General features: G+C 37.7%; 1 protein-coding gene and 1 non-coding gene across 4 annotated transcripts in view; one reads left to right on the forward strand and one right to left on the reverse strand.

The window, feature by feature from the left end:
• ATL2 (atlastin GTPase 2) overlaps positions 1–26,805 on the forward strand; it is a 56,184-nt gene that overhangs the window by 5,807 nt on the left and 23,572 nt on the right. For 2 of the 3 annotated variants that reach the window (XM_044261723.1, XM_044261724.1), the window contains exon 2: positions 19,519–19,763. The exons of the other annotated variant lie outside the window; for it this stretch is intronic. In XM_044261723.1, the coding sequence (XP_044117658.1) occupies positions 19,519–19,763 (245 nt within the window). The remainder of the gene's footprint in view (positions 1–19,518; positions 19,764–26,805) is intronic. 3 annotated transcript variants of the gene reach the window in all.
• On the reverse strand, positions 9,288–9,470 carry LOC122916568. The gene has a single exon (XR_006386226.1). It is a non-coding gene; the product is annotated as a U2 spliceosomal RNA (small nuclear RNA).

Below are 26,805 nucleotides of genomic sequence, written 5' to 3' on the forward strand. Positions count from 1 at the left end.
TCCATCCCGGGACCGGGACCACTACTGGAGCCGAAGGCAGAGGCTTTAACCCACTGAGCCACCCAGGCGCCCCTATGAGATATTTAAAACTTGGATTAAGTTTACTTTTATGGGGGGGGGGGAGTTGTTTTTGAAGTAAGTTGTAGAGAAACTTTGACATGAATCACCCTTATTCTTAAGATTTTTTTGAACTTAGTTTTTAATCACATCTTCAGAAATCACTCTCTTCATCAGCACTTTAATTTTAAAATAGATAATACAATACGATCTGCAGAGTTTGTTTAGAGTTGAGAGGAGTTTTATTGAAGGAGAATGGCAGTGGCCTTGGGTATTGTTTTCACAAATTCAGAAGTGTAGGCTGAAAGTTCTCAGAAAGGTTGAACGATGTTGTTGTTGCCAGAAGTCTAACAATTCGATATTAAGATAGAAACTTACTGCCTTTAAATTACAGCTAAACTTGTGATTGACCAGAGCTTGTGATCATGGCTCTTAATCTGTTACAAGTCATAGGTAATTTATACCTAGTGAGAGTTTTAATTTTTTTTTTTTTTAATTTCAAAAGCAGTAAATCTTTGTAGACATTTTGGAAAATACAAATAAAGAAGAAAGTAAAAATATCTACTAGTGGTAAGCACTGCTAGCATTAGGGTATACATCTTGTAGTATATATCCTTTTTTAATGCATAATTTAATGTTTTCTAAATTGGGATCTTACTGTAATTTTGTAATTTATTTTTCCATTCATTGTATTTCCCTTTGTGATTAAATAATCTCTTCAACATGATTTTTAAAATGGCATTGTCATACTAAACTAATCCTTCATCTAGATACAGGGTTATTTTTTGTGAATAATGCTGGCTAAGCCTTTCTGTAGATAAGTCTTGACCTTTAGGATAAAGTCTTAAAAGTATTTGTTTGTACCATCTGTACCTTTCAATATTGAAGACACATCAGCCAGTCCATTCAGAAAATTCTGATTTATCTTGTGTTTGGGTTAGGTTTGCACTTGTTTGCAAATACTTTGTTTACAAGTGGGTGTTGTTATTTAAAAATGAATGCTAACACATAGGTAGAGGATCTTACTGTTGCATTTGTATTTCTTCGATTACAGTTGATGTTTAAATTTTAATGTCAACTGAATATGCATTTGTAAGAAGATTTGTTTATTTATTTGACAGAGCGCAAGTAGGCAGAGTGGCAGGCAGAGGGAGAGGGAGAAGCAGGGAGCCCGATGTGGGGCTCCATCCCAGGACCCTGGGATCATGATCTGAGCCGAAGGCAGACACTTAACCAGCTGAGCCACCCAGGTGCCCTGAATGTGTATTCTTTTTATTAATTGCATTTTCATCTTCTTGGACCATCTCTCAGTGTTTTCCTTACTGTTTTGTAAAAGCCCTTTTGTACATAAGGGATTTTTTCATGTTTGACTTTTTAATTTTGTGGGTATATTGTGTTTTTGAAAAAATTTTTAAATGGTTCCATGTTTTCTTAAATAAATTGGCAACTTTTCAACTTGTGCTAGTCTCTTCTGAATTTTTAGGTATGCTGCCAGAGGTGTTTTTTTTTTTTTTAAACTGTTTCAAATTCTTCCTGAAGAATTTTTTATTCCCGACTCTTCAATGGCAGACGGTATGGGCATCTGTTTTGGTGCCCAGGAGTTTGGTATGGATTGTTAACCACCACCAAGCTTCAGCTTCTTTAACTAAAAAAAAAAAGACCCTACTTTGGAAGTTTAAGATGAAAAGAAAATGTCTTAAAAACACTTGCCTTGTTTTGAGTGTACAGAGTTACCACTTCTTCAGGGTAAAGACACTAGTTTTCTTTGGGAGTAAAGAGGTGGAGGAGGGCAGGCTGATAGAAGACCATTTTTAGACAAAGAACTGGCTTTTTTCCCTTGATGTTATCAGTTGACATATTGAGCCACCTACCTTATGAAAGGGCTTTTCAGTTGCTTGTAATGAGTACCTCTGTAGAAAAGTGTAGGAACAGAGCCCTGTTCTAAGCTTTCATGTAGTTGGGAGATCAGATAGACCTTGTGCATATTTGTTAGTAAAGTGTATCATTAAGTTTATAATTTCAGAAGTAGGAATTACTGTGTGCTAGTGTTACTGAGGAAGACTTCAAGGAGGAGGATGGTCTTTGTCAGACCTTGAAGAATGGGTGGGTTTTAGAAGGCAGAGAGTAGGATATACCTCTTGTGTGAAGAAAAAGGCAGTATATGGTAAGGTTTTTTACAAAATAGTTTAAGGATTTGTCTCTCCTTTCTAAGAATTTTTCCAGAAGGGATACTTAAAAGGTATTTAAAAGCAGTTAGGTAGAAGTAACTGAAGGTGGTAGAGCATGTGTAATAAAAAGAGAATATGGGCTGTTTTTGTAGCCAAGTCGAGCAAAGAACTGATTTAAATAACTGGATGATTCCTGGAAAAACTGTCTGCATAGCCCTAAATGTGACTTCTTAAAAACTATGGAGATGTGTTCCCCTACCTGTTTTTGAGCATCTCTTTTATCTGCTGCAAAGAATCCTGATGTGTATGTACTCTAAAAGTTGCCAAACTAGAGAAAGGATAAAAGGAAGAGTATAATGAGAATCTCTGACATTCTTTCCCTTTTGTTTTTTAAGTTATTTTAGATTAGTCACATCTATCTTCTTGGAAGGAGGTTTGTCTGTCTGCATTATTCCTTTCTTCTTACAGCTCTTTTGTTAGTAGAAATTTTGCCTGGTTTGAGTGTATACTTTGTTTTTTTAAAGTGCTGCTATAGGGGCATCTAGGTGGCTCATTTGGTTAGGCATCTGACTTGAGCGCATGTCATGATACCAAGGTTCTGGGATTGAGCCCTTCCCTTGTTAGGCTCCAAATTCAGTGGGGAGTCTGCTTGTTCCTCTCTCCCTGCCCTCCCCCGCCTTGTGCCCACACACTCTCAGATAGATAATCAGTTTTTTTTCTTTCTTCCTCCCTCCTTCCCTCTTTTCTCTCTCTCTCTCTCTCTCTTTCCTCTTTCTTAAATAAATAAAGTGCTGCTATAATGAGCCATCTAAGGTAGAGAGTTGTGGCAAAATGGAATGTAGCATCTTATTTCTAGAGTCTTGGCAGATAACCTATTTGAGATTTATCATAAAAGCCTTATTCTAAATTTAAGCCTGGATCTGTGTATTAATGACTCCTTTGCTAACTGATTATCCCAAATTTCAGTAGCTTTTCTGTGGATTTAATATCTTTAACTCACTACTGAGTTAATTTGGGGGCCAAAAGGGAATGATTCAGTGGTTTGCCTGAGTCAAGGAAACCTACTCTGGTTTTGATGGATACCTGAACCCTGTGTTAGAAAACCTTAGAGTAACTGCCAAAATTACTTTTGGAAATGGAAATTTAGTGTATTGTTGTTTTATAAAGGCTTATAAGAATATATTCCTTATAGAAATATGGAATAATTTAGTGTATCCTGTTGCCTAGTTCAGAGGGAGATGTTGAAGAGGAACTGGCTAGCTCTTACATGCATTGCTTTTCATTTTTACTGTCACGTCCTGACTTTGGGCTGCTCACCTTATACTTACGCTCTCTAGTTACTTAATATCTGATTTCTCTGTTTTTAGATTCTCATTATACATCTTACACACTCATCACTTTTGGTTTATCTCTGCAGCACAGCTGTGATCCTGTCACTCGTCTGCCTCAAAATTTTCCTGGTCTCTCAGGATAATGCCTAGTATTCTTAGCCTAAACTTTGAAGGTTAGCCTTAATTTGATTTTCAGGGCTCAGAGAGATGCAGCCTTCTCCAGAGGATGTCTTCATTGATAACACTAGCTAAATAATTTAATGTAGTGCTTTCTTTACTGTTCTTTTATACTTGTTTGTGTTGGAGCCTTGAGAGTAAGGACTGTTACCAGCAAATTGCATTTCTCTGGTATCAAGTATAGTGCCTTGCTCTCTAGTTATTCTAGCTTGAAGTAGATGGGGTGGGGGACCTTCCTCAGTTATTGATGACCCTTTGTGTAGGTGTACCATATGAAACAATGAATCACACATTTATTTACATGTAAATATATATGCATATCTTACCAAAGATGGGCAAATACAATTTTATTGCATCTTATATTTTAAAAGTCTCCAATTTAAAATTTGCCCTTCTAGAAAGCTAATGAAGAGAAAAAAGATTATTTCCCACATGTTGGGGGATGGTATAAATGCTTTGCTGACAATATAAATAAATTTTGACAAATTTTTGGAAAGAGGGAAAAGTAGCTGTATGCTAAGATTTGTTTTAAAGGAAATAAATCCCTCTCTTCTTCTTCTTTTTTTTTTTTAAACAAATTGTGGTTTTGGTAACTTTTTTTAGCTTTCTAGATATCTTGAGCAGGTAACAATTCAGCTCTTGAGTTTATTCAACAAACATGCTCATTTGGCATAGTTGGAAGATGATGGATTTGACAAGGACCTGAGTGTGCATACAAATTTGATTACTTAGGAAATATATGTCTTTGCAGATTGCTTAATCTGGACCTCATAGTCCTCCTTTATGCAAACAGGGAAACTTATAGTTTACCAAACAAAATGACATTGAGGATTAAAGAGGTATTATGTAGCTATTAACCCAGAATAGACCGTGTTTTTCCCTCTTCTATAGTAGAAGGTACCCCTAAAATTATTTCATACATTATTTGGAAGAGTGAGAAAGTTATTAATGATGTTTTTACCCATTCTCCCAGATACTGTCACTTCTTTCAGTTTTCTCCTCAACTGTTTCCTTATTAGAGAATCTTTGCCTGATCATTCATTCATGAAATAGCAAGCCCCTGTTCCATTTCCTTTAACCTGCTTTATTTTTCTCTGTACTATACTTAACACTAGCCAATGTCATTTATTTGTTTTCTTGTTTTCTATTTTCTCATCTTTAGGATGTAATAAACTCCTGAGGGCAGGACTTTTTAAAAAAATTTGTTCACTAGTGAATCTTGCAATTCTTAGAACCTTGTTGTGGGTGTTTAGTGAGTGTTTGTTGAAGGAATAAAGACTTACGCACTCCTACTTCTAGTCCTTTAACCCCCTTGCGTTGGAATGACAGTGGTGGTGGTTAGTGGGGTGCTTTTACAGATGCAGGTTCCTGGACTCGCTCCTGATCAGCTGAATCAGCTCTGGAGTTGAGATCCAAGAGTGTATTCCAAACAAGCCACCCAGCTGGTTCTTAAGCTTTAGTGTACATGGGACTCACTGTTTTATGGTGTGGTGTTGGCTAATTAAATATTGTCAGTATAACTCAGATCCATGTATAATTAAATTACAGCTAGACTGTGCTATAGCAGACATATATTTTTTTTAAAATTCCTATTGATCTATCAAGGAAGACATGTGTATCTGTAGTTTTAATTATTTTGGTTACTCTATTTATTTTTGTCCAGGACTCCAGTTTAATCCAGGACTTTAAGGATCTAAAAATCTCTAATTTTAGATGTTTATCAGTTTACCTCTCCCAATGACATAAAATCAAACTTGTTAAGCCCACACGTAATCTGTTCTTGTCATTTTTTGCTTTATAAGGATAGATGAACTGATATCAGGGTTTTGTTTTAAGTGATAAACATCTTTTCAGAAATAATGGACTGATTTGTGTCTCCTTTCCTGTGGCTGTGCTACTGGGGAACAATGATTTTTTATAAGAATTATCTTGTAACATTGTAAGTTTGCTATAGAGGAAACAGCATGGACTTGTTATAAAAGCCCAGATAGAAATCTTTTTTTTTTTTTTTTTTTAAGATTTTATTTATGTATGACAGAGATCACTAGTAGGCAGAGAGGCCGGCAAAGAGAGAGGGAAAAGCAGGCTCCCTGCTCCATCCCAGGACCCTAAATAAGTTCATGACCTGAGCTGGAGGTAGAGGCTTAACCCACTGAGCCACCCAGGTGCCCCCCCCAAGATAGAAATCTTGATGCATATACTGCTTTTTCTTTTTAAAAAGTTTTGTCCGTATTTCTAATCTTGAATTGGGGATAATTGCTAAATTGCAGGGTTGTTGTTGTTCCTCTCACGGTACCTGGCCCAAAGTCATGGAGTCATTCAATACTTAGAAGTGACTTTTCTGTGAAGTAAATTCTGAAGTAATCTAAAAGTCTTTTTTTTTTTTTAAAGGTTTTATTTATTTATTTGACAGAGAGATCACAAGTAGGCAGAGACGCAGGCAGACAGAGAGAGAGGAGGAAGCAGGCTCCCCGCTGAGCAGAGAGCCCGATGCGGGACTCGATCCCAGGACCCCGAGATCATGACCCGAGCCGAAGGCAGCGGCTTAACCCACTGAGCCACCCAGGCGCCCCTAAAAGTCTTTATTAAAAACAATTGTACCATATTTCAAACTTACAAAAATGAAAGGAGAATATTATAGATGTCTAAGCTCCCATTGCCTAGATCTAATGCATAGTATTTAATTGTTTTGAATCATTTTTAACAAAAAATAAAATGTCACTTTACAAGTTGAAGGGTTCTCCCAATATCTTTTTCTTCTTTTCTTCCCTTCCTACACACACACACACTCTTGAAGTTGGCATATATATCTGTTTTTTTTTTTTTAAAGATTTTATTTATTTATTTGACAGACAGAGATCACAAGTAGGCAGAGAGGCAGGCAGAGAGAGAGGAAGGGAAGCAGGCTCCCCACCGAGCAGAGAGCCCGACGCGGGGCTCGATCCCAAGACCCTGGGATCATGACCTGGGCCGTGGGCAGAGGCTTAACCCACTGAGCCACCCAAGTAGACTCCACACCTAGTATGGAGCCCCAGTGTGGGGCTTGAATTCACACCCCTGAGATCAAAACCTGAGCTAAGATCAAGAGTTGGATGCTTAACCAACTGAGCCACCGAGGCACCCCCTTACATGTATTTTTAAAATAAATGATACACAGTATTGTGCTTTATTTAACAATTTTTAGTAAGTGGCCCAGAGGATGTACTTGTGATTTGTTTTCTTCATTTGACATCGGTTTTGAAGTTTATACATGTTGACACACTTATATCTTGTTTGTTAATTTGGGCTTTCTATTTCATGGTTAATTTATCCATGAATATTTAGATTGTTTCAGATCCTCCCCCACCCTGCCCCATTTCTTAATAGTACTTCATGGACAAGGAAACTTTTTTTTTCCTGTTCATATGTATGTAAAAATTCCTTTAGCATATAAATAACTTCCCTAAAAATTAATTTTTTCAGTATTGTGTACTCTGATTCTTTAAAAACTAGGACTTCAGAACAAAAGTGTATCTTTCCCACCTCCCCCCTCCAAAAAAAGTGCTTAAGAACAGATGCAAGACCCCTGGGGTAACTTGAGTGAGATTTTCTACAGGACTTAACTTTAGAAAGAAATTGAGAAAAACCTTTGTTGCTGATCCTAAGTAGAATTTTTCTAAATTTCTGTGTTGTTGCTTAAGAGTCCCCTGAGCCATTATTCCAGCATCTCTTAACTAGCTAACAAAATTGACTTCATAAACTGCATCCTCATTTAAGCTATCTAATTTAAATTAACCTCAGTTGAAATTTTTTTTCTTCAGAGTACACTTACATTTTCCAAAGGGTATGCTTTAAGAACTGCTTGATATTTGGAGATAAGCTTTGGGGAAAATACCTTGTGCTTGTACATTTGTAATCTATTCTACGTTTTTCTTAATCTGTTTAGATAAATTCTTAAAAACATTTTTATGCCTCATATTAAAATGGGAACAGCAAAAATTCCGTGACATCAGTGCTGGTTACTATGGAAATAGTAGTTTTCAAGTGGAAAGTAATATGTGAATCTTTTAAGAAAACAATTTTTGTGTATCTCTTAATTTGACAGTAATGAAGGAAGGAGATGAATTACATTAGATACTCTTTAAAAACATTCTTAGCAAAATGATTAGCAAAAGGGGAAAAGCTAATGTGGGAAAGTATCTGATATCTGACATTATTAATAGGTCTTCTGAAATCTTTGAAGTTTTTATTTTTGCAATTTGTGTTGTAGTTTCTGTTTTGTATGAGAGAAGTTTAACCTGTGAGTTTTCTGTTTTCTGTTTTTTTTTTAAGATTTTACTTATTTATTTGACAGAGATCACAACTAGGCAGAGAGGCAGGCAGAGAGCGGGGGAAGCAGGCTCCCCCTGAGCAGAGAGCCCAATGCGGGGCTCCATCCCAGGACCCTGAGATCGTGACCTGAGCCGAAGGCAGAGGCCTAACCCACTGGGCCACCCAGTTAAAACTTGAAGTCCCTGATTCTACTTCTCTTTTTCCAAAAAAAAACCCTGTATTATTGAAATCCAAGTGTGTGTCGGTCAGTATTCTTCTTCTGGGCTGCATCTGTCTGGGGGAGGGGTGAGGGAAGCCCAGCGTTGTTATGAAAGTTCCCTCAGGTGAACTGATGATGACTCCTGACCAACAGACCAATAATTTTCAACTCCAGCTATATATCATGTCAACATATTAAAAAACATTTTCTACACTTACATTTTTAAAGTAGGGATGTCTTTGTTCACTGCCTTTTTTCACCTTATCCAGAATCCTCAGTGGCTAGGTTGGAGTGGTTAGTTACATCCGAGTATCAGCAGTCTCTCAGGAAGAATACAGGATTAAAGTTTAGCTTGAAAACTTTTTCCTTCTGTAAAAACATAAACTACAAAACAAAATTGGTTTACTTACTAAACACTGTAAAATATGGTGATCCATGGTTCTTCATTAGGTTCAGAAACCAACAGTGCTGGCATCAATTTTGAAGTTAGAAATGTGCAGTTTTAGGCTCCCCTCCAGATTTACTGAATCAGAATATGCATTTTAACAAGGTCCCCAAGTGATTCATATGCATGTTAAAAGTTTGAGAAGCACTGCTATAGAGGAAAATCACAAAATTAATAAGAAGACCTAGCCCAGTTCTTGCTGCAAACGGAAATCTAGTCCTGTGTTTTCCTTTCCTGTAAAATTAGTGAATTTGGCTGCCTGATCTCTAAAGCCCCTGTGAGTGATATTTTAGATAGAATTTTGAGTATTGAGGCTAATTTTTAAGCGTACATGTTAGAACTTAAATGTCCTCATGGGTCTTGACATAGATATTCTGGGAGGCATATGCATAATCTGTTGATGCCTTAACAGATTGTGGGATTTATAGGAGTAACAATAATAATAAAACGTCCTACCTCCCCAGTATAAAAAGCTGTTTTGAATTCTTTATTTTTTTATTATTTTTATTTTTTTTTTTTAAGATTTTATTTATTTATTTGTCAGAGAGAGAGGGAGAGAGAGCGAGCACAGGCAGACAGAATGGCAGGCAGAGGCAGAGGGAGAAGCAGGCTCCCTGCTGAGCAAGGAGCCCGATGTGGGACTCAATCCCAGGACTCTGGGATCATGACCTGAGCCTAAGGCAGCCACTTAACCAACTGAGCCACCCAGGCGTCCCACTGTTTTGAATTCTTTAAGAAAATAAATATTACACTTGATCTTAGCCAAAAGGCCGAGAAACAATTAGTTACTTCCTAATAACCTTTTTATTTCCTAACCAAAATATTTTGGCATGGTGAGGTAGTGGATTCACAGGAATTCATTCACAGAGGAGTATATTTGTCACCATTGGAGACACTCAGAATTATATTTTCTAGTTCCTAATTTCAGGTCAAGAGAGAACTTTTTTTTTTTTTTAAAGATTTTTATTTATTTATAAAAGATTCTATTTATTTATTTGATAGACAGAGATCACAATTAGGCAGAGAGGCAGGCAGAAAGAGAGAGAGGGAAGCAAGCTCCCCACTGAGCAGAGAGCCCGATGCAGTGCTTGATCCCGGGATCCTGGGATCATGACCTGAGCGGAAGGCAGAGGCTTTAACTCACTGAGCCACCCAGGTGCCCCTATTTATTTATTTATTTGACAGAGAGAGAGAGAGAGAGAGAGATATCACAGGTAAGCAGAGAAGCAGGCAGAGAGAGAGGGGGGAAACAGGCTCCCTGCTGAGCAGAGTTCCCTATGTGGGCCTCAATCCCAGGACCCTGGATCATGACCTGAGCCGAAGTCAGAGGCTTATTAACCCATTGAGCTACCCAGGCACCCAAGAGAAAACATTTTAAATTGAATTTGAGCAGTGTCAGAATTGACAGCTCTAGTTTTTCATCCCATTGGAGTATAACCTTCATGGGCAATACTCCTTGAAGAGGACAATATTATTTACAATATTTTTGTTCTGGAAAATGACCAATAAATTGGTTGTATTGCTTTATCCTCTCATTTATGTGGTTTGGCACCTGGGTGGCTCAGTCAGTTAAGCATCTGTGTTGATCCCAGGTCATGATATTGGGGGTTGGGCTCCCTGCTCAGCTGGGAGTCTGCTCCCCCCTCACCCCAGCCCCTTTCTCATGAATGAATAAAATCTTAAAAAAAAAAAAAAAGTGCTAAGGGGAATAGGCTGCATTGATTTTTTTTTTCAAAATCTGCCTTACTGCGATAATTTACATAAAATTCACTGATTTTTGAGTACAATTTAATGAGTTTTGATGAATTTGTAGTTGTGTAGCCCCCACCACTGCCACCATCATGGTACAGAGCAGTTCTATCATCTCAAAAAACTCGTTGCATCCTTTTATAATTACCTTAGCTTGGGCTGCTTTAACAGATTACCATAGACTGGATGGCTTAAACAGACATTTATTTTTCAGATAATGGAGATTGGAAAGCCTAGGATCAAGGTGCCAGAAGATTTGGTTTCAGTTCTCTTCTTGTTTGTATCCTCAAGAAGAGGCTTGCTGTGTCCTCACAGGGTGGAGAAAGATCATTTCTCTAAAGTCCCTTACTAATTCCATACATGAGGGCTCTACCCTCATGACCTTATATTATCACCCCACAGGCCCCACCTCCAAATACCATCACATCCGGGATTACGGAGGGCTTCAGTATACGAATTTGGGGACACATGCACATTGAGTTTGTAGCAGTAGTCAGTTCTCCTCCTCTGTCTTCAGCTCCCAGGAGCCAATGATATGCTTTCTGTTACTGTAGTTTTACTTTTTCTAGAATTTCATATGTGTCGCTCCTTTCACTTAGTATATAGCTTTTTAGATTTTTTTTTTTTAAAGATTTTATTTATTTATTTGACAGAGAGAAATCACAAGTAGGCAGAGAGGCAGGCAGAGAGAGAGGGGGGGAAGCAGGCTCCCTGCTGAGCAGAGAGCCCGATGCGGGACTCGATCCCAGGACTCTGAGATCATGACCTGAGCCGAAGGCAGCGGCCTAACCCACTGAGCCACCCAGGCGCCCTATAGCTTTTTAGATTTATCTGTATTAGTGTGTGTTTTAGTAATTCATTTTCATTTCCAAGTAATAGTTTATTGTATGGGTTTAACACAATTGATGAATTTTCCAGTGAATGGACCTTTGGTTTTTTTTTTTTTTCGTTTATGGCCGTTATGATGAATATTCATTTTCAAGTCTTTTGTTGTCATATGTTTTGATTTCTCTTTTAAGTACCTAGATGTGTGATTGCAGGTTGTATGGTAAATATATGTTTAATTGGGGCTCCTGTCTAGGTCAGTAGAGCATGGGACTCTTGATCTTGGGGTCATGAATTCAGGCCCCACCTTGGGCATAGAGATTATTTAAACTATGTTTGATTTTCTATAAGGTATTACCAAAACTTTTTTTTTTTCCAAGTGATTGTATCATTTTGTACTCTAAACAGAAATATATGTGAGTGCCATTTGCTCCCCACCAGCTGTTTTGTCAGTCTTATAAATTTTAGCTGTTAGAGTGTGTAGTGGTATCTGCTTGTGGTATTAATTCTTATTTCCCTAACATCTAATGGTATTGAGTATATTTTCGTGTGCTTAATGACCATTCATATGTCTTCTTTGAAGTGTTTATTAAAATCTTTCATCCACTTTAAGGTGGAATTTGTTCTAGGGGGTGCCTGGGTGGCTCAGCTGGTTAAGCGTCTGACTTGGGCTCAGGTCATGCCCAGGATCCTGGGATCTAGGCCCCTGTGTCAGGAGTCTGCTCAGCAGGGAGTTTGCTCGTCCCTTTGCCTCTCCCCATGCATGTGTGCATGCATGTTCTCTCTCTCTGTCTCTAATAAAGTCTTTGAAAAAAAAGTGGAATTGCTCTTATCAAACAACTAAGAATTTTTTTATGTATTCTGAATACAGGATTTTGATTAAGGATTTTATGTCTGTTCATGAGGGCTATTGGTTCGTAGTTTTTTCTTGTAACGTTTTTGTCTGGTTTTGGTATTAGGGTAATAGTACTGTCTTCATAAAATGTGTTGGGAAATACTCTTTTTTTTTCCCTCCCCCTGTAAGAGTCTTTGTAGAATTGGTATAGTTTCTTCCTTTAAAAAATTTTTTTTTCCATCCTTAAATGTTTGGTAGAATTCACCAGTGTAGCCATCTGGTCCTAAAATTGTCTTTTTAGGCTTTTAATGGATTTGATTTTAAATCTCATTTTTTTCAGTTTTCCCTAGGAAAGAGTACCTGCTTTTAGTTAGCCAATTGATAATGAGTTTTTTAGGGTTTTTGCTTTCAGATTTTACGAGGCAAGGATTGATGTGTTTAGATGAATTTTTCTAATGGGGAGTTGGGTTGATGGGAGTGGTAGAGTAGACATAGAACTTTACAGTTGCTTGAACTTGTGTATTTTTGAAAACTTAAAAAAAAAAAATCCTCCATGGCACTCCTTTGTGTCTCCCAATCATTAAAGGGCTGTGGAAGTAGAAGAAAGGTTGAGAAAGCTGTGTTACAGAATCTTTCAGACTTTTTTTGTATTTCTAATAGCACTGACCTGCATCTCTGTCTTTTGTATTTGGATCTGTTTCATCTCCTAATAAAACCTTTATTAGCCTCACTACCTTTTTTGCCTCCCCCCCACCCAGATATATTTATTAGAGAGAGAGCGTGCTCATGAGAGGGGGGAGGAAGGGAGAGAATCTCAAGCAGACTCCCTGCTGCACTTGGAGCCCTGCACAGGCCTCAGTCCCATGACTCTGAGATCATGACCTGAGTAAGAGTTGGGCAGTTAACCAACTGAGCCACCCAGGTGCCCCTAGCCCTATTTAAAAGAAACTTTCTACTATGGACATTTTCAAATATGTGTGGAAATGATGAGAATGACATAAGGAACTTGTGTATATACATCTCCCAGATTCAGAGACTATCAACCTAATGGCCGTAGTGTTTTATCTATTCTGTAGCCCGCCTCCCCATCAGATTCTTTTATGCCTTTGTGGTGCCTGAGGTGTTCATAAGATCTTTACATCACAGCTGGACCAGAATGCCAAAGTATGCCAGTACTGTCATTTTTGGTGTCTCTTGTTCCGTCTTTCAACCCTGTAGTAGCAGCTTTCTGGTAAGCTTTGCATAGTGTTGTGTTCCTCTGTACCTGTGAATCTTCTGGGCTGTACCTCTGCACAGCTTCTTTAACTCTCTTTTGTGTGTGACAGTTTCCAACTGCTTTAGCAGCCCTGAGCTCAGATACTTGTGCTGTGGTTCCCCACGCTATGTTTAGGCAATTGCTTCTAGGCAGAGAGTGGGAGGGTTAAGTGAGAGATGGGCGTGGTGATCATGGGGCTCACCTTGTGAGTTTTCTTCTATCAAGGATTACTCTTCTATGATTATTGTCCATCCTTGAAAAAAGATGCCTCATATATTTTGCTTAGTTTTACAGTTTGTGGCAGAGGGCCAACAGTTATTCTAATGACTGAAAGAGAAAGTCCCAAGTGTTATTTTGTTTTTGTTTTTATCTCTGTAAGGTACCTAATGTTTTTTAAAAACAAAGCAAAACAGAATTGGGGGTGAGTTGTAATAGTTTGTGATCTACCTTTTTCCTACTTATTTTATACTGATGCCTTAAATATCCTTAATATCTTAAATGTGTGGATGTGTTTTTAAGCCATGTCATATGTCCACGTGATTTAAAAGAACCGTTTGGTCTATTTCCAGTGGAGTTCCACACTCAACATTAGTTTTTTGTGTTTTTTTTTTAAAGATTTTATTTATTTATTTGACAGACAGATCACAAGTAGGCAGAGAGAAGGCAGAGAGAGAGAGAGAGAGAGAAGGAAGCAGGCTCCCTGTAGAGCAGAGAGCCTGATGTGGGGTTCGATCCCAGAACCCTGGGATCATGACCTGAGCTGAAGGCAGAGGCCTCAACCCACTGAGCCACCCAGGCGCCCCCTCAACATTAGTTTTCACTGCCACAAATAATGCTGCTCAACAAACTTGTTCATCTTTGTTAGCATCTTTTATTTTCTTATAAAATTCCTACAAATAGGTTTGCTATGGTATAATCTCTTTAAGGCTTTAAAAAAAATAAGCTAGAATAAACTTCTGAATACTTAGATACGGTTTTTATTTGGTTATAGAGTATAAATATTGAGGGCCAAGTACCAGACACAAAAATGCTTTTGTCAAACTGCTAATTTTTGTAAATAGTGAGTAGACTGAACCATGCTACTTTCCATGCAGATTGTTTTACATTTTTAGTTGGAATGTGAATAATAACTTAAAATACACTTTTCATTGCATTTCATTTCATTTGAAAAGTGAATTACCCTTTACTTGGTTCTCTTTCTACAAGTTTAGTTTGGGGTTGAAATATCTAACATTAGTAACATTTTATTGTAATGCAGATTTGTAGCATCTTTTTATTGCCTTAGCTTATAATTATGTTGGAAGCTGGCAGATGGATCTAGGTCAGTCCTGAAGTGTAAATTTTGCCATTGGAGTATATGCTGAATGTATGAATTTGGCAGATTTAAGATAAAGTATGTTTAAAGAGCGATCAAAAAGACAAGTGTCTTTTTTTGTAGATTTCCTTTTTTAGAGCAGTTTTAGGTTCGCAGCAAAACTGAGTGGAAAACACAGAGTATGCATGTTCCCTCGTCCCCACACATCAACAGGCTCCCTGCTCCAGACCAAAGTGGTACATTTTGTTACAGTTTATGAATCTTCATTGGCTCCTCATTATTACTCAAAGCCCACAGTTTACATTAGGCTTCACTATTGGGGTTGCATATTCTGTGGGTTTTGACAAATGTATAATGCCATATGTCTATAGCATTAGAGAGAATAGTTTAACTGCCCTAAAAATCCTCAAGCTCCACCTGGTCATGTCTCCTTCCCCCTCAACCAGTGACAACTACTGATCTTTTTTACTAAAGTAAATGTCTTTTTGTAGCCCTTGTGACATAGAGGTTAAGTATGCTTAGCATTAAGGCATGGGGAAATATTTGAGGAACATTTGATTTTCTCTAGGTAGGTATCTTTCAGCTTTGACCTTGAAAGATCCATTTGGGAGTTGGAGTGGGGGAAGAACTGACTTGGAACAGTGAATCAGGAAAATTTATTGGAGGTCTGAAGTCACCTTCAGTCATTTTTTGACACTAAAAAATGGAAATAGAATTAAAATCACTGTTCTCTGCATAACATTTAACTTCAGCTTAAAATCTCAGAGTAATGGTAAATTTAAAAAGATTTCCAATTTAGATAATCACTGTATGTTAAGGTTTACAAGTAGTCTAATGTACATTACAGTTATTCAGTTGCTTGTATCAGTGATGAATGAAGTATACTTTATCTGTGGTTAGTACAAATTTGGTAGAGAAATCATGATGGGGGAGTAAACTTAGTGAACCATGTCATTGTGCTTCATTATACCTTTGAAATGTGTTTGCGGCACTTCAGAAGTCTGTAGACTAGAAATGGTGACGATATGTAGACATCTGCTGCCTGTATATCTTAGGTACCTGTCTTTATCCATGCTAATAAAAACTGGCTACATGGTAACTATAGTCAACTAATCTAGGTGAAATTTCAAGTTAATAAAAATTTCCTGCCAAGTGGTTTGTCTGTTTTATTTTTCAGAGACTAGTGCTTTTATATAGGAGCAGGACTATTTGTTCATTTTTAACAAAATCTGCAATCCAAATTTGGTCATGACATTTTAGCATACTTTATTCATTTTCGGTTCTTTTAAATTAGTGTATTACTTGGCAGAACTTCATACTTCTAATTTTAATTTTGTAATAAATACACTACTTTTGAGTTGCCGGAAGTATTTTCCCAAACTAGTTATGTGATTGTCACATTTGCCCATAAAATACATAGGGGCAGGTGTAAAACTCCTGAGTAAAATGTGTAAATTTCATCCAATCAAGAAGTATTTATTAAGCACCTGCTAGGTGCCAAGCACTGTTCGGGGTGCTGGGAGAGAGAGTGGTCAGCAGGGTACTTGGGATCCTTTTTTTTTTGTGGTACATATATATTATGGTGGGAGAGATACAAGGTACACATGTAAACGAATGAAAAAGGGTTATTTTAGATACTGAGAAGGACTTGGGGGGGGAACCCTGTTTTGTTAAAGTGATGTGGAGGGGTCTAATTTAGACTGAGTAGTCAAGGAAGACCACATTTAAGAGATAATACTTGAGGGTGCCTAGGAGGCTCAGTGGGTTAAGCCTCTGCCTTCGGCTCAGGTCATGATCTCAGGGTCCTAGGATTGAGCCCCGCATTGGGCTCTGCTCAGTGGGTAGCCAGCTTCCGCCCCCCTGCTCCTGCCTGCTTCTCTGCCCGCTTGTGACCGCTCTCTGTCAAATAAATAAATAAAGTCTTAAAAAAAAAGGGGATAATACTTGAGCTGAGACCTTGATGATGGAGAATTAAACCCCCTGAATTTCTAGGGACAGAGCGTTCTAGACAGGAGAAAACAGAACAAAGATTCTTTTTTTTTTTTTTTTAAAGATTTTATTTATTTATTTGACAGAGAACACAAGTAGGCAGAGAGAGAGAGAAAGAGAGAGAGAGAGAAGCAGGCTCTGCACTGAGCAGAGAGCCCGATGCGGGGCTCAATCCCAGGACCCTGGGATCATGACCTGAGCCGAAGGCAGAGGCTTTAACCCGCTGAGCCACCCAGGCGCCCCCAGAACAAAGATTCTAAGGTGGGAAACAGGTTTGGCCTGTTCAAGGAACAGCGAGAAGACTAGACTGTAGGAGGAGCCAGATCACACAGGACTGTGGAGGTGATGGTAAGGAACTTAGAGTTTGTTTTGTTTTTTTTTTTTTCTATTTTCTGGTTACAGTGGGAAGCTAATTGAAGGTTTTGAACAGAGGATTGATAGTCTAGAGGGGGGAACATACAATAATTAAGTACTTATATAAATATTCAAGTGATGGGTGGATAAAGATTGGGGGAGGATAGGAGGACTAAACTTGGTTAGGAGCCTCAGGAAGGATATTCCTGAGGAAATGATGTTTAAACTGAGACCTAAAGAATAAGCATGAATTGATTAGGGCAGTGATGGGGAAAAGAATATTCTAGACAGAGGAATATCGTGAGTGAAATACGAGTCTAGAAAGAGCTTTAATAGCATAAGGATCTGAAAAAAGGCTAGCATGTCTATTTTTGTAGCTTATTGAGGTGAGGGTAGCACCAAATGAGGCAGGAGAGATTTGGCAGTGAGTATAGGATTTTATAAGACATGTGTAGGATTTTGGTTGTTAATCCTCTGTAACAGTGATTTTAAGGAGAGTAATTTAATCACACTCATATTTACCTGTATTATTTAGTTGCTACTTTGTGGAATTTAGACTGGATTAGAGGAGGGGGCAAAAAGGGAGTCCAGTTACGTACTGCTCTATATTTGTGTGCTGTTGAAACTGGAAGTGATAGTATTCTTTAATTAAATATTGATTGCTTTTACTTTCAAAGATTCTCCTTTGAAATCCCTTGCTCTTTATATCATCACTGTTTGCAGCTCATTTTGAAATAGTGTTGCTGCTTTTGATTTGTACAGTGAAAGTGGCCTTGTGACATGGAAGTAAAGGCTCTTAGCTTTTGCAAATCAAGTAAGCTAGGTATTTCTTTCTGTAAGGAGAAAAAAAATCAATTAATGTAGAAAAATAATCTTTAAGAATAGTGGTTAGTTGGATAAGGTGTTCTTGGATTGTTGGCTAATAATGTTCCCCTCCTCAGTAGACTGTTTTCCTGGAAGAGAAGGGACTCTTTGCATTGCATTGAACACAATAGATACCATATGTCTCCATAGATTGGGAAGGGGCATTTAGTAGACAGGTTCAAGGGGAGAGTCTTCTAAAAACGTTGATGTGGGAAAGGGTAATAAAGAAGGTCCCCAGGAGTAAGTTGTTACTGTGTGGGATCAGGCCATTGATAGGGAAGAAAGCCAGTTAAGGGGTATAGACTCTGAAACCAGCTATTAGGTCTTTTTGTTTGTTTTGTTTTTAAAAGAGCAGAAACCTACACTTGAGGAACTTGTCTCTGCCGTTTCATGTTTTATAGTTATTTCTTAATTACTATTGAGTAAAGTTCTTCTGCAAAGGTTACCTTCTTTTAGTGTCCTAGGTAAACAAAGGAAGAGTTTATATAGCTGTTTTGGGGAGTTAAGTGATTTTTGAAGTGGTAGCTGTGGTCTTTGGTGAAAAAGAGCCCAGAAGCCGATGAAACTGTAGGATATAACTCTATACCTCACTGACTCTTCTTCTTGTGTTTTCCATTAAAATATTAATCCGGGGCTTTGCTTAATAAGGGAAGTGTGCTATTATATTACTCTTACTAAATTAGGGACTTGTTAGCTTTACTGGATGTGTGAGTTTTAGAAACTTCTTAGGACCCTAGCTTAGCCATTTAAGTTTCACAGCAAACAATATTTACATTTCCTGTTTTAAGTTTTGTAATTTAGAGTAATTTCCAGGTGGTGCCCACAGGGAAAATTGGGTTCTGAGTTATCAGATAAAATCGATCCCCCCAACCTCCTTTTACACAGATCACAGATCAGTTTCTGTGTGCATACAGTAGTAGCAGAAGTTGTTTATGAAATAGTGCGTGCTCCAGAAGTAGCTACTGTTCATGTTTAGCTGTTAAGACTTAATAGTAGAGGTTGTATTCAGTATTGCTGCTTATCTATATATATAGTGGGAAATCTTAGCAGTATTCTTTTCTTTTTTAAGATTTTATTTATTTATTTGGCAGAGAGAGAGAGATCACAAGTAGGCAGAGGGGGTGGGGGAAGCAGGCTCCCTGCTGAGCAGAGAGCCCCATGCGGGGCTTGATCCCATGACCCTGAGATCCATGACCTGAGCTGAAGGCAGAGTCTTAACCCACTGAGCCAGCCAGGCGCCCCTCTTAGCAATATTCTTGATCCTGTTATAGAGGGGATGAGAAATCCAATATGACTTGGCCATCACTTTTTTTTTTTTTTTAAGATTTTATTTATTTATTTGACAGAGAGAAATCACAAGTAGATGGAGAGGCAGGCAGAGAGAGAGAGGGAAGCAGGCTCCCCGCCGAGCAGAGAGCCCGATGCGGGACTCGATCCCAGGACCCTGAGATCATGACCTGAGCCGAAGGCAGCGGCTTAACCCACTGAGCCACCCAGGCGCCCCTGGCCATCACTTTTTATAACTATTTTTAGATGATCTGGAATAAAGGGGAAGTTATTTGAAATTTTGTTTAGTTTTGATGCTTTAGGAGAAGTTTGTAATGCAGGAATTCAAGTAACCCCCTTCTCTTGTTTTAATTCTAGGTGAGAATTATGAAGATGATGACCTAGTAAACTCTGATGAGGTTATGAAGAAACCATGTCCAGTGCAGATTGTTCTTGCTCATGAAGATGACCATAACTTTGAGCTCGATGAAGAAGCTTTGGAGCAGATATTGCTACAGGAGCACATACGAGATCTTAACATAGTAGTGGTATCCGTGGCAGGAGCTTTTCGTAAAGGGAAATCATTTCTACTGGACTTCATGCTTAGATATATGTATAACAAGGTGAATAGTGTCTTTTAAATTGAACCCAGTTAAAAACAACCAACCTTGTTTAAAAATCATAGACAAAAAACAGTGAGAGCTGTGTCTTTAATTTTACAAAAATCCGGTTCTTGCTAAGACTTCTCATTAAGACAGCAATCTAAGTTTGTTTGAGGTTTGATTCTTCCTCATCTCCATAATTGCTTTTTTCTATAGTACACGATGATGCATATGACTGAGCATCTACTGTAGAGACATTGTTGCTCTGACCTGCAGTGTCTTAAGTATACCCCAAAGTCTCTGATGTACTGCTCATTTCTCCCTTTTTGTGATTTCTTCACACCTTCCCTTTCTTGATCACCTTTCTAACAATGTGTGAAGTAGGCTGATAGAAACTTTTGTAAAAGTACACCTGTGCTCTTCAAGTAAGTCAGCTTCAGTCACTATTACATTTTGAAATCAAGTCCAGTTCCTTAGTGTGGCTTCCAGAGCTTTTCATAATGTCGGAGCTGTATCAGGTATACTATAGTTTTTGCAGTTCCTCAAGTGTTTCATGTCATTTCTCAAATGTTGGTGTATTCTTGGCTAAGCTTTGCATAGCAGGCCTTCCCTTAAATTTTTTTTTTTTTTTTTTTAAAGTAGACTCTGTGCCCAACATGGGGCTTGAACTCACAACCCTGAGATCAAGAGTTGCATGTTCTAGGACTGAGCCAGCAGGTTGCCCTGAGACCTTCTCTGATTTTTAAGACTATGTTATATCCAACTTTCATGGCACAAGTTATTTGTTTCATTGATACTGCTTTAGTTACTTATTTTTCCTAGCCAGTTTAATCTCTGCCAGGAGGGAGTCTTACCTTAATTACTACATCTACCTCACCTAACACATTAATTGGCTCATAGTAAGCATTTATTTTCTGTTTTGACCAATGACTCTCCCTTTCTCCACAGTTTTTTCACTTTTTTTTTTTTTTAAGATTTTATTTATTTATTTGACACAGAGAGATTACAAGTAGGCAGAGAGGCAGGCAGAGAGAGAGAGGAGGAAGCAGGCTCCCTGCTGAGCATAGAGCCCGATGCGGGACTCGATCCCAGGACCCTGAGATCATGACCCGAGCCGAAGGCAGTGGCTTAACCCACTGAGCCACCCAGGCGCCCAGTTTTTTCACTTTTTAATGGTACTAAGCAATTGTTATTTCTCTCTCCCTCCCTGATTTTGGCTTTCTCCCTTGAAAAAAAAAAGCACAAAATAATATTACTTGAATTAGAGTGTTCTTCTAACAGTTGAGAGTTGGGTTGAGGGGGTGAGAATTTGATAGGGACAAAGAAGGAGGAATTGGAAATTTGGAATGGAGTACTTAGGCAGAAGAACTTTCTACAGGGGGCGTTTGACATTCAGAAACTACATGAAGATGCTAGAAATAGCACTTTGACAGAATTATGTAATTGTCTAAACACATGTCAGGGTGCTCACCTTTACGAGTTCTATATCAGTCTGTAACTGGGTGTGCATCTGCCCTAAGGTAAGTAACACGGTAAACATTCCTAGTTGATTTTCCAGGAAGCTTTTCAGTAAATTGTTGTCATAGGATTTGCCTCAGACTCGGTCAGGTATGCCTCAGTATTAAGAATGTAGTTCAAATTAAATAACACTGTTGTGCATGTTTAGCAAATTGAGAAAGATTCAGTATTTCATCCATTTAGACTTGATTATTTCTCATAGTTTTACACCTGAAATAGAAAAATGAATAAATAGTGACATACTCTAAAAAAAGAGTGTCCATTTAAAGATAGAGTGTCCATTTAAAGATGATAATTGAGGTTCTAACTCCTTAAATTAGCTTGTGTATATTGTATATATATATATATATATATATATATATATACACGTATGTCTGATCTGTTTAGTGCAAATGTATTTAATTCCAAGTGGGTCACAGACAAATTTTCAAAGGGGAAGAAAGCGTAGATCACTTGCCTAGCAGGGACAGATAAATTTCACCTCAGGTGCCATTTCTGAATCCATCTCTGATCTATTAGTAGTGGTTGTTCAGAGGGGGAGTAGCAGCCCACACAGTGTCATGTTTTTGCAGTCTCTGAAATAATGCTTTCCCTTTTCCTGGGGGAGACACTGGAGCCACAGGAAGGTTATGAGGGCCTGAGTGAGGTTATATACCTAGTTAGTGGCCTCTAAGCTGAAATGTCGATACTAATTTTCATTGATAAGGTTTCCATATAGAATTTCTGGTATAAATAATAATATTCTGTTAATTAAAAATGACATTAAACATTGTCTGATTTTTGGGATAGCATGCCTCTACTTTACACTGATTCAGTGGTGGGTCATGCTTTTCCTCGGAGAATGAAAGTAAAGAAGGAGAAGTCACAATGATTAGTTTTGAATTTATTTCATGAACCATATCTGCCTGCAGAGGTGGAATGCCAGCTGAAGAAGGTAGGAGATGAGTAGTGGCTTACACTGACTTTGTACATCCTCTTTATTGACCTGAGTCAATTTATGTAAGGGTGCAGTTCACTAAAGGAGCTAAATATAAATATTTTACTTCATGATTTAGAAATAGAGGACTGTTCTCATTCTGAGTAGTTAATAAAGTAATAATACAAGTTTAAATGTGAGCTTGTTTCTATTGGACAAAAATGAAAACTTCAGTATTTAAGTTCTTTTTTTTTTTTTTTTTTTTAAGATTTTTTTAATTTATTTTTCAGAGAGAGAGGGAGAGAGAGCGAGCACAGGCAGACAGAGAGGCAGGCAGAGGCAGAGGGAGAAGCAGGCTCCCTGCCGAGCAAGGAGCCTGATGTGGGACTCGATCCCAGGACGCTGGGATCATGACCTGAGCCGAAGGCAGCTGCTTAACCAACTGAGCCACCCAGGCGTCCCAGTATTTAAGTTCTTAAAACTAAGAATATTCTGAGGTGTTTATCAAACATTCCAAATTATAGGGGAAATCCTGATTTGTAGGTCTCATTCTTGTGAAGTAAATAGCTTCTTTGTGTGTGTGTGTGTGTGTTTTTTTGAGCTGCCACTTGTATATTGAAAATAGATTTTCAGAAGTATAGGAGGAAAGAAGTTAGTCATCTTTTGTAAACTTAAGAGGTGAACTAAACATTTTTCTAGAATAAAATCCCCTTGTGTATTGGAATTGATCAATTACTATAGTTAAACTTTTACCATGAAATATAAGATATGGAGAGGGTCACTAAAATTGCTAATTCTTGAATTCATAATGTGAGAAACATTTTGAACTTAGAGGGATATCACTTAACGACATTTGCTATGAATGCCATATATGAGGAATACCACAGAAATTCAGTTATTGTTGGTGAACCTAATAATTTGTAAGTAGAATATTTATCACTTGTAAAAGTCATTCTCAAAAAGCTACAGATGAAATAATTACAAAAAATTTATGTGAGAACGATCAAGTCTAGTATGTCAGTATTTATTTATTAAAACATTTTATTTATTTGATAGAGATCACAAGTAGACAGAGAGGTAGGCGGCAGGCTCCCCGCCGAGCAGAGAGCCTGACTTGGGTCTCGATCCCAGGCCCCCCGAGATCATGACCCGACCCGAAGGCAGAGGCTTAACCCACTGAGCCACCCAGGCCCCCCCAGTAGGTCAGTATTTAAAAAACCATGATTTCGTTTATAGAAGTAGGGAGTTATACAAGAGAAGATGAAAATCTGTAATGAGAGACAAAATAGGTGGTAATGGTGGGAGAGAGAAATGACTTTTCCTTGCTAATTAAATGTATATACACTCAAGTATTTTATACCTTTCCCTTTCTAATGCTGATTTGATTGTTGGGGGAATAGTCAGGTAAATACATTTTTTCTTTTTTTTTCCTGAAGTATAATTTATATACAGGGAAGTACCCAGATCGTAAGTGTATAGCTTGCTGAAATTTTACATATATATATATTTTTATATATATATATCCATATTAACACTACCCAGACGAGGATATAGAACCTTACCCTCCACTTGTTATATCGCCTCCATTTAATATTTACCCCCCAGCTCATAACTACCCCAAAAGGTAACTGCTATACTAAACTGTCATACCACAGACTGGTTTTGCCCATTTTTGAACTTTACATGAATGAAATCATCCCATAAGAGTCGTATCAAAAGTTATCATGTAAAAGTAATTTCAGTTTCAGGAATCAGTTTAGGAAGGTCACAACTTAATTTAGAATTAAGTTATGTCTGTAAAACTTAATACTTGGGACATATTAAACATTAAGCAATGGTGGGAGCTGTTACTGAACTCTTCTGGATAGAATCTTAATTGTGTATAGTGTTGCTTGCAGTTTTATATCATTCTCTGTTTTTTAAGAAACATGAAGAATTTTTAACACATGTAAAAGTAGGTAATAGTATAATGAGTGCTCATGTATTTAGTTATCAACTCAATCTCATTTTATTTAAACCCCAACTCATTCCATACCTTATGTGTTGTTTTGAAGTATGTCCAGATACATAATTTCATTTGTCAGTATTTCAGTATATATCTCTTTTTAAAGATAAGGGGCCTTTTGGACATTACAGTAATACCATACATAAAAGCAAATTCCTTGTTAGGTAATAGAAGGGATCTGCTTTCCAGTTGACTCAGATGTTTTAATTTTTAAATTTTTAACAGTTTGAGTCAAGATTGAACCAAATGAGGTCCACATTGTGATTGGTGGCCTTTAAAGCATTTTTAAACTCTTTTTAAGGCTTCCCTCCATCTCTTTATTCTTGGCAGTTAATTTGTTGAAGAACCTGGTTGTTAGTCTTACAGAGATTCCCTAGTCTGATTTTTATTCCATTGGTATGCTTCACATGTTCCTTTGTCCTATGAGTGTTAATGCTGAGGACTTGATCAGATTCAGGTTTGACTTTTTGGTAAGAGCAGCTCATAGATGATGTATTCTTCCAAGAGAAAGTATAGATTATCTTTTAAGATAACAGTTTTTGAATCATTACCGAATTCTAGGTATTCTGATTACTGAGTATTTAATAGGTACTATCTCACTCAGTATTCACATTAACCCTATGCAGTCTTTTAGTATTTCAGCTTGATGGTTGTAGAATCGAGGCACAAAGGACATACCTGGCAAGGGTAAGATCCAAACCAGGCAGTTTGATTCCAAAGTCTTTATTCTTAAAACCACTATATAAAATGATGTTGGGTCCCTTTCCATACCTACACTGAACTGTTCTTTTATAAATGGTCACTTTTCAATGTTTACTTCAGTAGTTGAGACAGACTGACAGAAGTGCATGCCTGCTAACTTGTTTTGCTCCCCACTGGTATCTGTGCTTAATGAGTAGAGTTTTGACTCCATTTATAGCATAATTACCAAAGACATTTTAAGGGAAACTGTATGTAGTTTAGTTTTTATTTTTTACTATTTAAAGAGTTGTTCCCTGAATGGCTTCCAGAGATCAGTAATAAGAACTATCTTTAAGGATCATATGTGCTGCTGCATATAATTTGCCAAAAGCACAGATATCTCTAACTTGGCCATATCAGATGTTGAACTTGATTTCATCTTTTTTTCCTAAAGCTAACAATGTCTGAGATGTGAGATTCGTGGGAGATGTTTGAACGCATGGAGAAAAATGTGGTTTGTTTCATGTTCTTTTCTAAGAAGGAAATGTATTTAGAGGGGCACCTGGGTGGCTCAGTCGTTAAGTGACTGCATCTGGCTCAGGTCATGATCCCAGGGTCCTGGGATTGAGCCCTGTGTCAGGCTCCCTGCTCTGCAGGAAGCCGCCTCCTCTCTCTCCCACTCCCCCTGGTTTGTATGCCCTCTCTCACTGTCTCTCTTTCTCTGTCAAATAAAATCTTCAAAATAAAATGCATTTAGAGGAAGAACAATATTTAAAAAAATTTCTTCCTAGGGTTATTTTATTATTATTATTATTTTTGTGTGTGGTGTAACTTACATACAACAGAGTGCATAAACCTTAGTATAGCCAGTGAGTTTTTAATGTATCTGTACTTATGTAACCACTGCCATTTGGATCAAGAAAGAGAACACTACCAGCATTCTAGAATGCTGTCTCCTTTTGCCAGGTATTCCTATCTTTAACATTGAGAGTCTGACCATCTTGATTACATCACCGTAGATTAGTTTTATCAACTCTTGAACTTCACATAAATGTAATCGTAAAGTATGCACTCTTGTGTCTGGTTTCGTTCATTCAACATTGAATCCAAGAGATTTTTCCATGTTATTAATGCATCAGTAATTGTTGGTTGTTATTGCTGAGTGGTGTTGCATTGGATGAAGATATCACAATTCACTCCTTTTGATAGACACACGGATTATTTGTAATTTTTGTCTGTTACGAATAAAGCTACCATGAACTTTCTTGTACAAGTCTTGGCAAAATAAATACATACTTCTGTTGGATATATGCCCAGGAGTAGAAATGCTAGGTCCATAATGCCCATTTAACTGTAGTAGGGACTGCCAAAATTTTTCCAAATTCGTTTTACCAACTTGTACTTCCATGAGCAATGTAAGAGGTTTACATTCTTAATACATCTGATGAACAGTATTGTCAGTCTTCTTAATTTTAGCTGTTCTGATAGGTATGCATTTTCTAAGTTTTAAGCCATCATCTTACTCTTTATAGATTCATGCTTATAAAACTGTTGCCACATTTAATGTAGAAATTTAGCCCATCCATTTAATTATTTAACTGAATAAGCTTTTGTATATTTCACTTAATGCAAGTGAAGCAGTATATGCAAGAAGCCAGCAAAATTTGATCAGAATTTCAAAAAGGAAAATAAGCGTTGGTGGGCTTATTTTTATCCCTGAATATAAGCTGAGGGGTTGGGTATAGAGGTTATGTGATCTGTGAACTATTATGTGAACTATTTTTTTTCATTTGCACACTGACTTTTTTATCCTCCTAGATTTTGATTTCTGGGTTGAAACTAATCTTCCGTTCTCTCATGTGCAGGTTAAAATTAGTATGAGTAATTTCAGTTAGAAAAACTTCACCAAATGTTGCCAAAGCTAGAGGAATCGGAAGCAGAGG

This window comes from Neovison vison, chromosome 8, assembly GCF_020171115.1.
Source record: "Neovison vison isolate M4711 chromosome 8, ASM_NN_V1, whole genome shotgun sequence".
NCBI lineage: Eukaryota > Metazoa > Chordata > Mammalia > Carnivora > Mustelidae > Neogale > Neogale vison.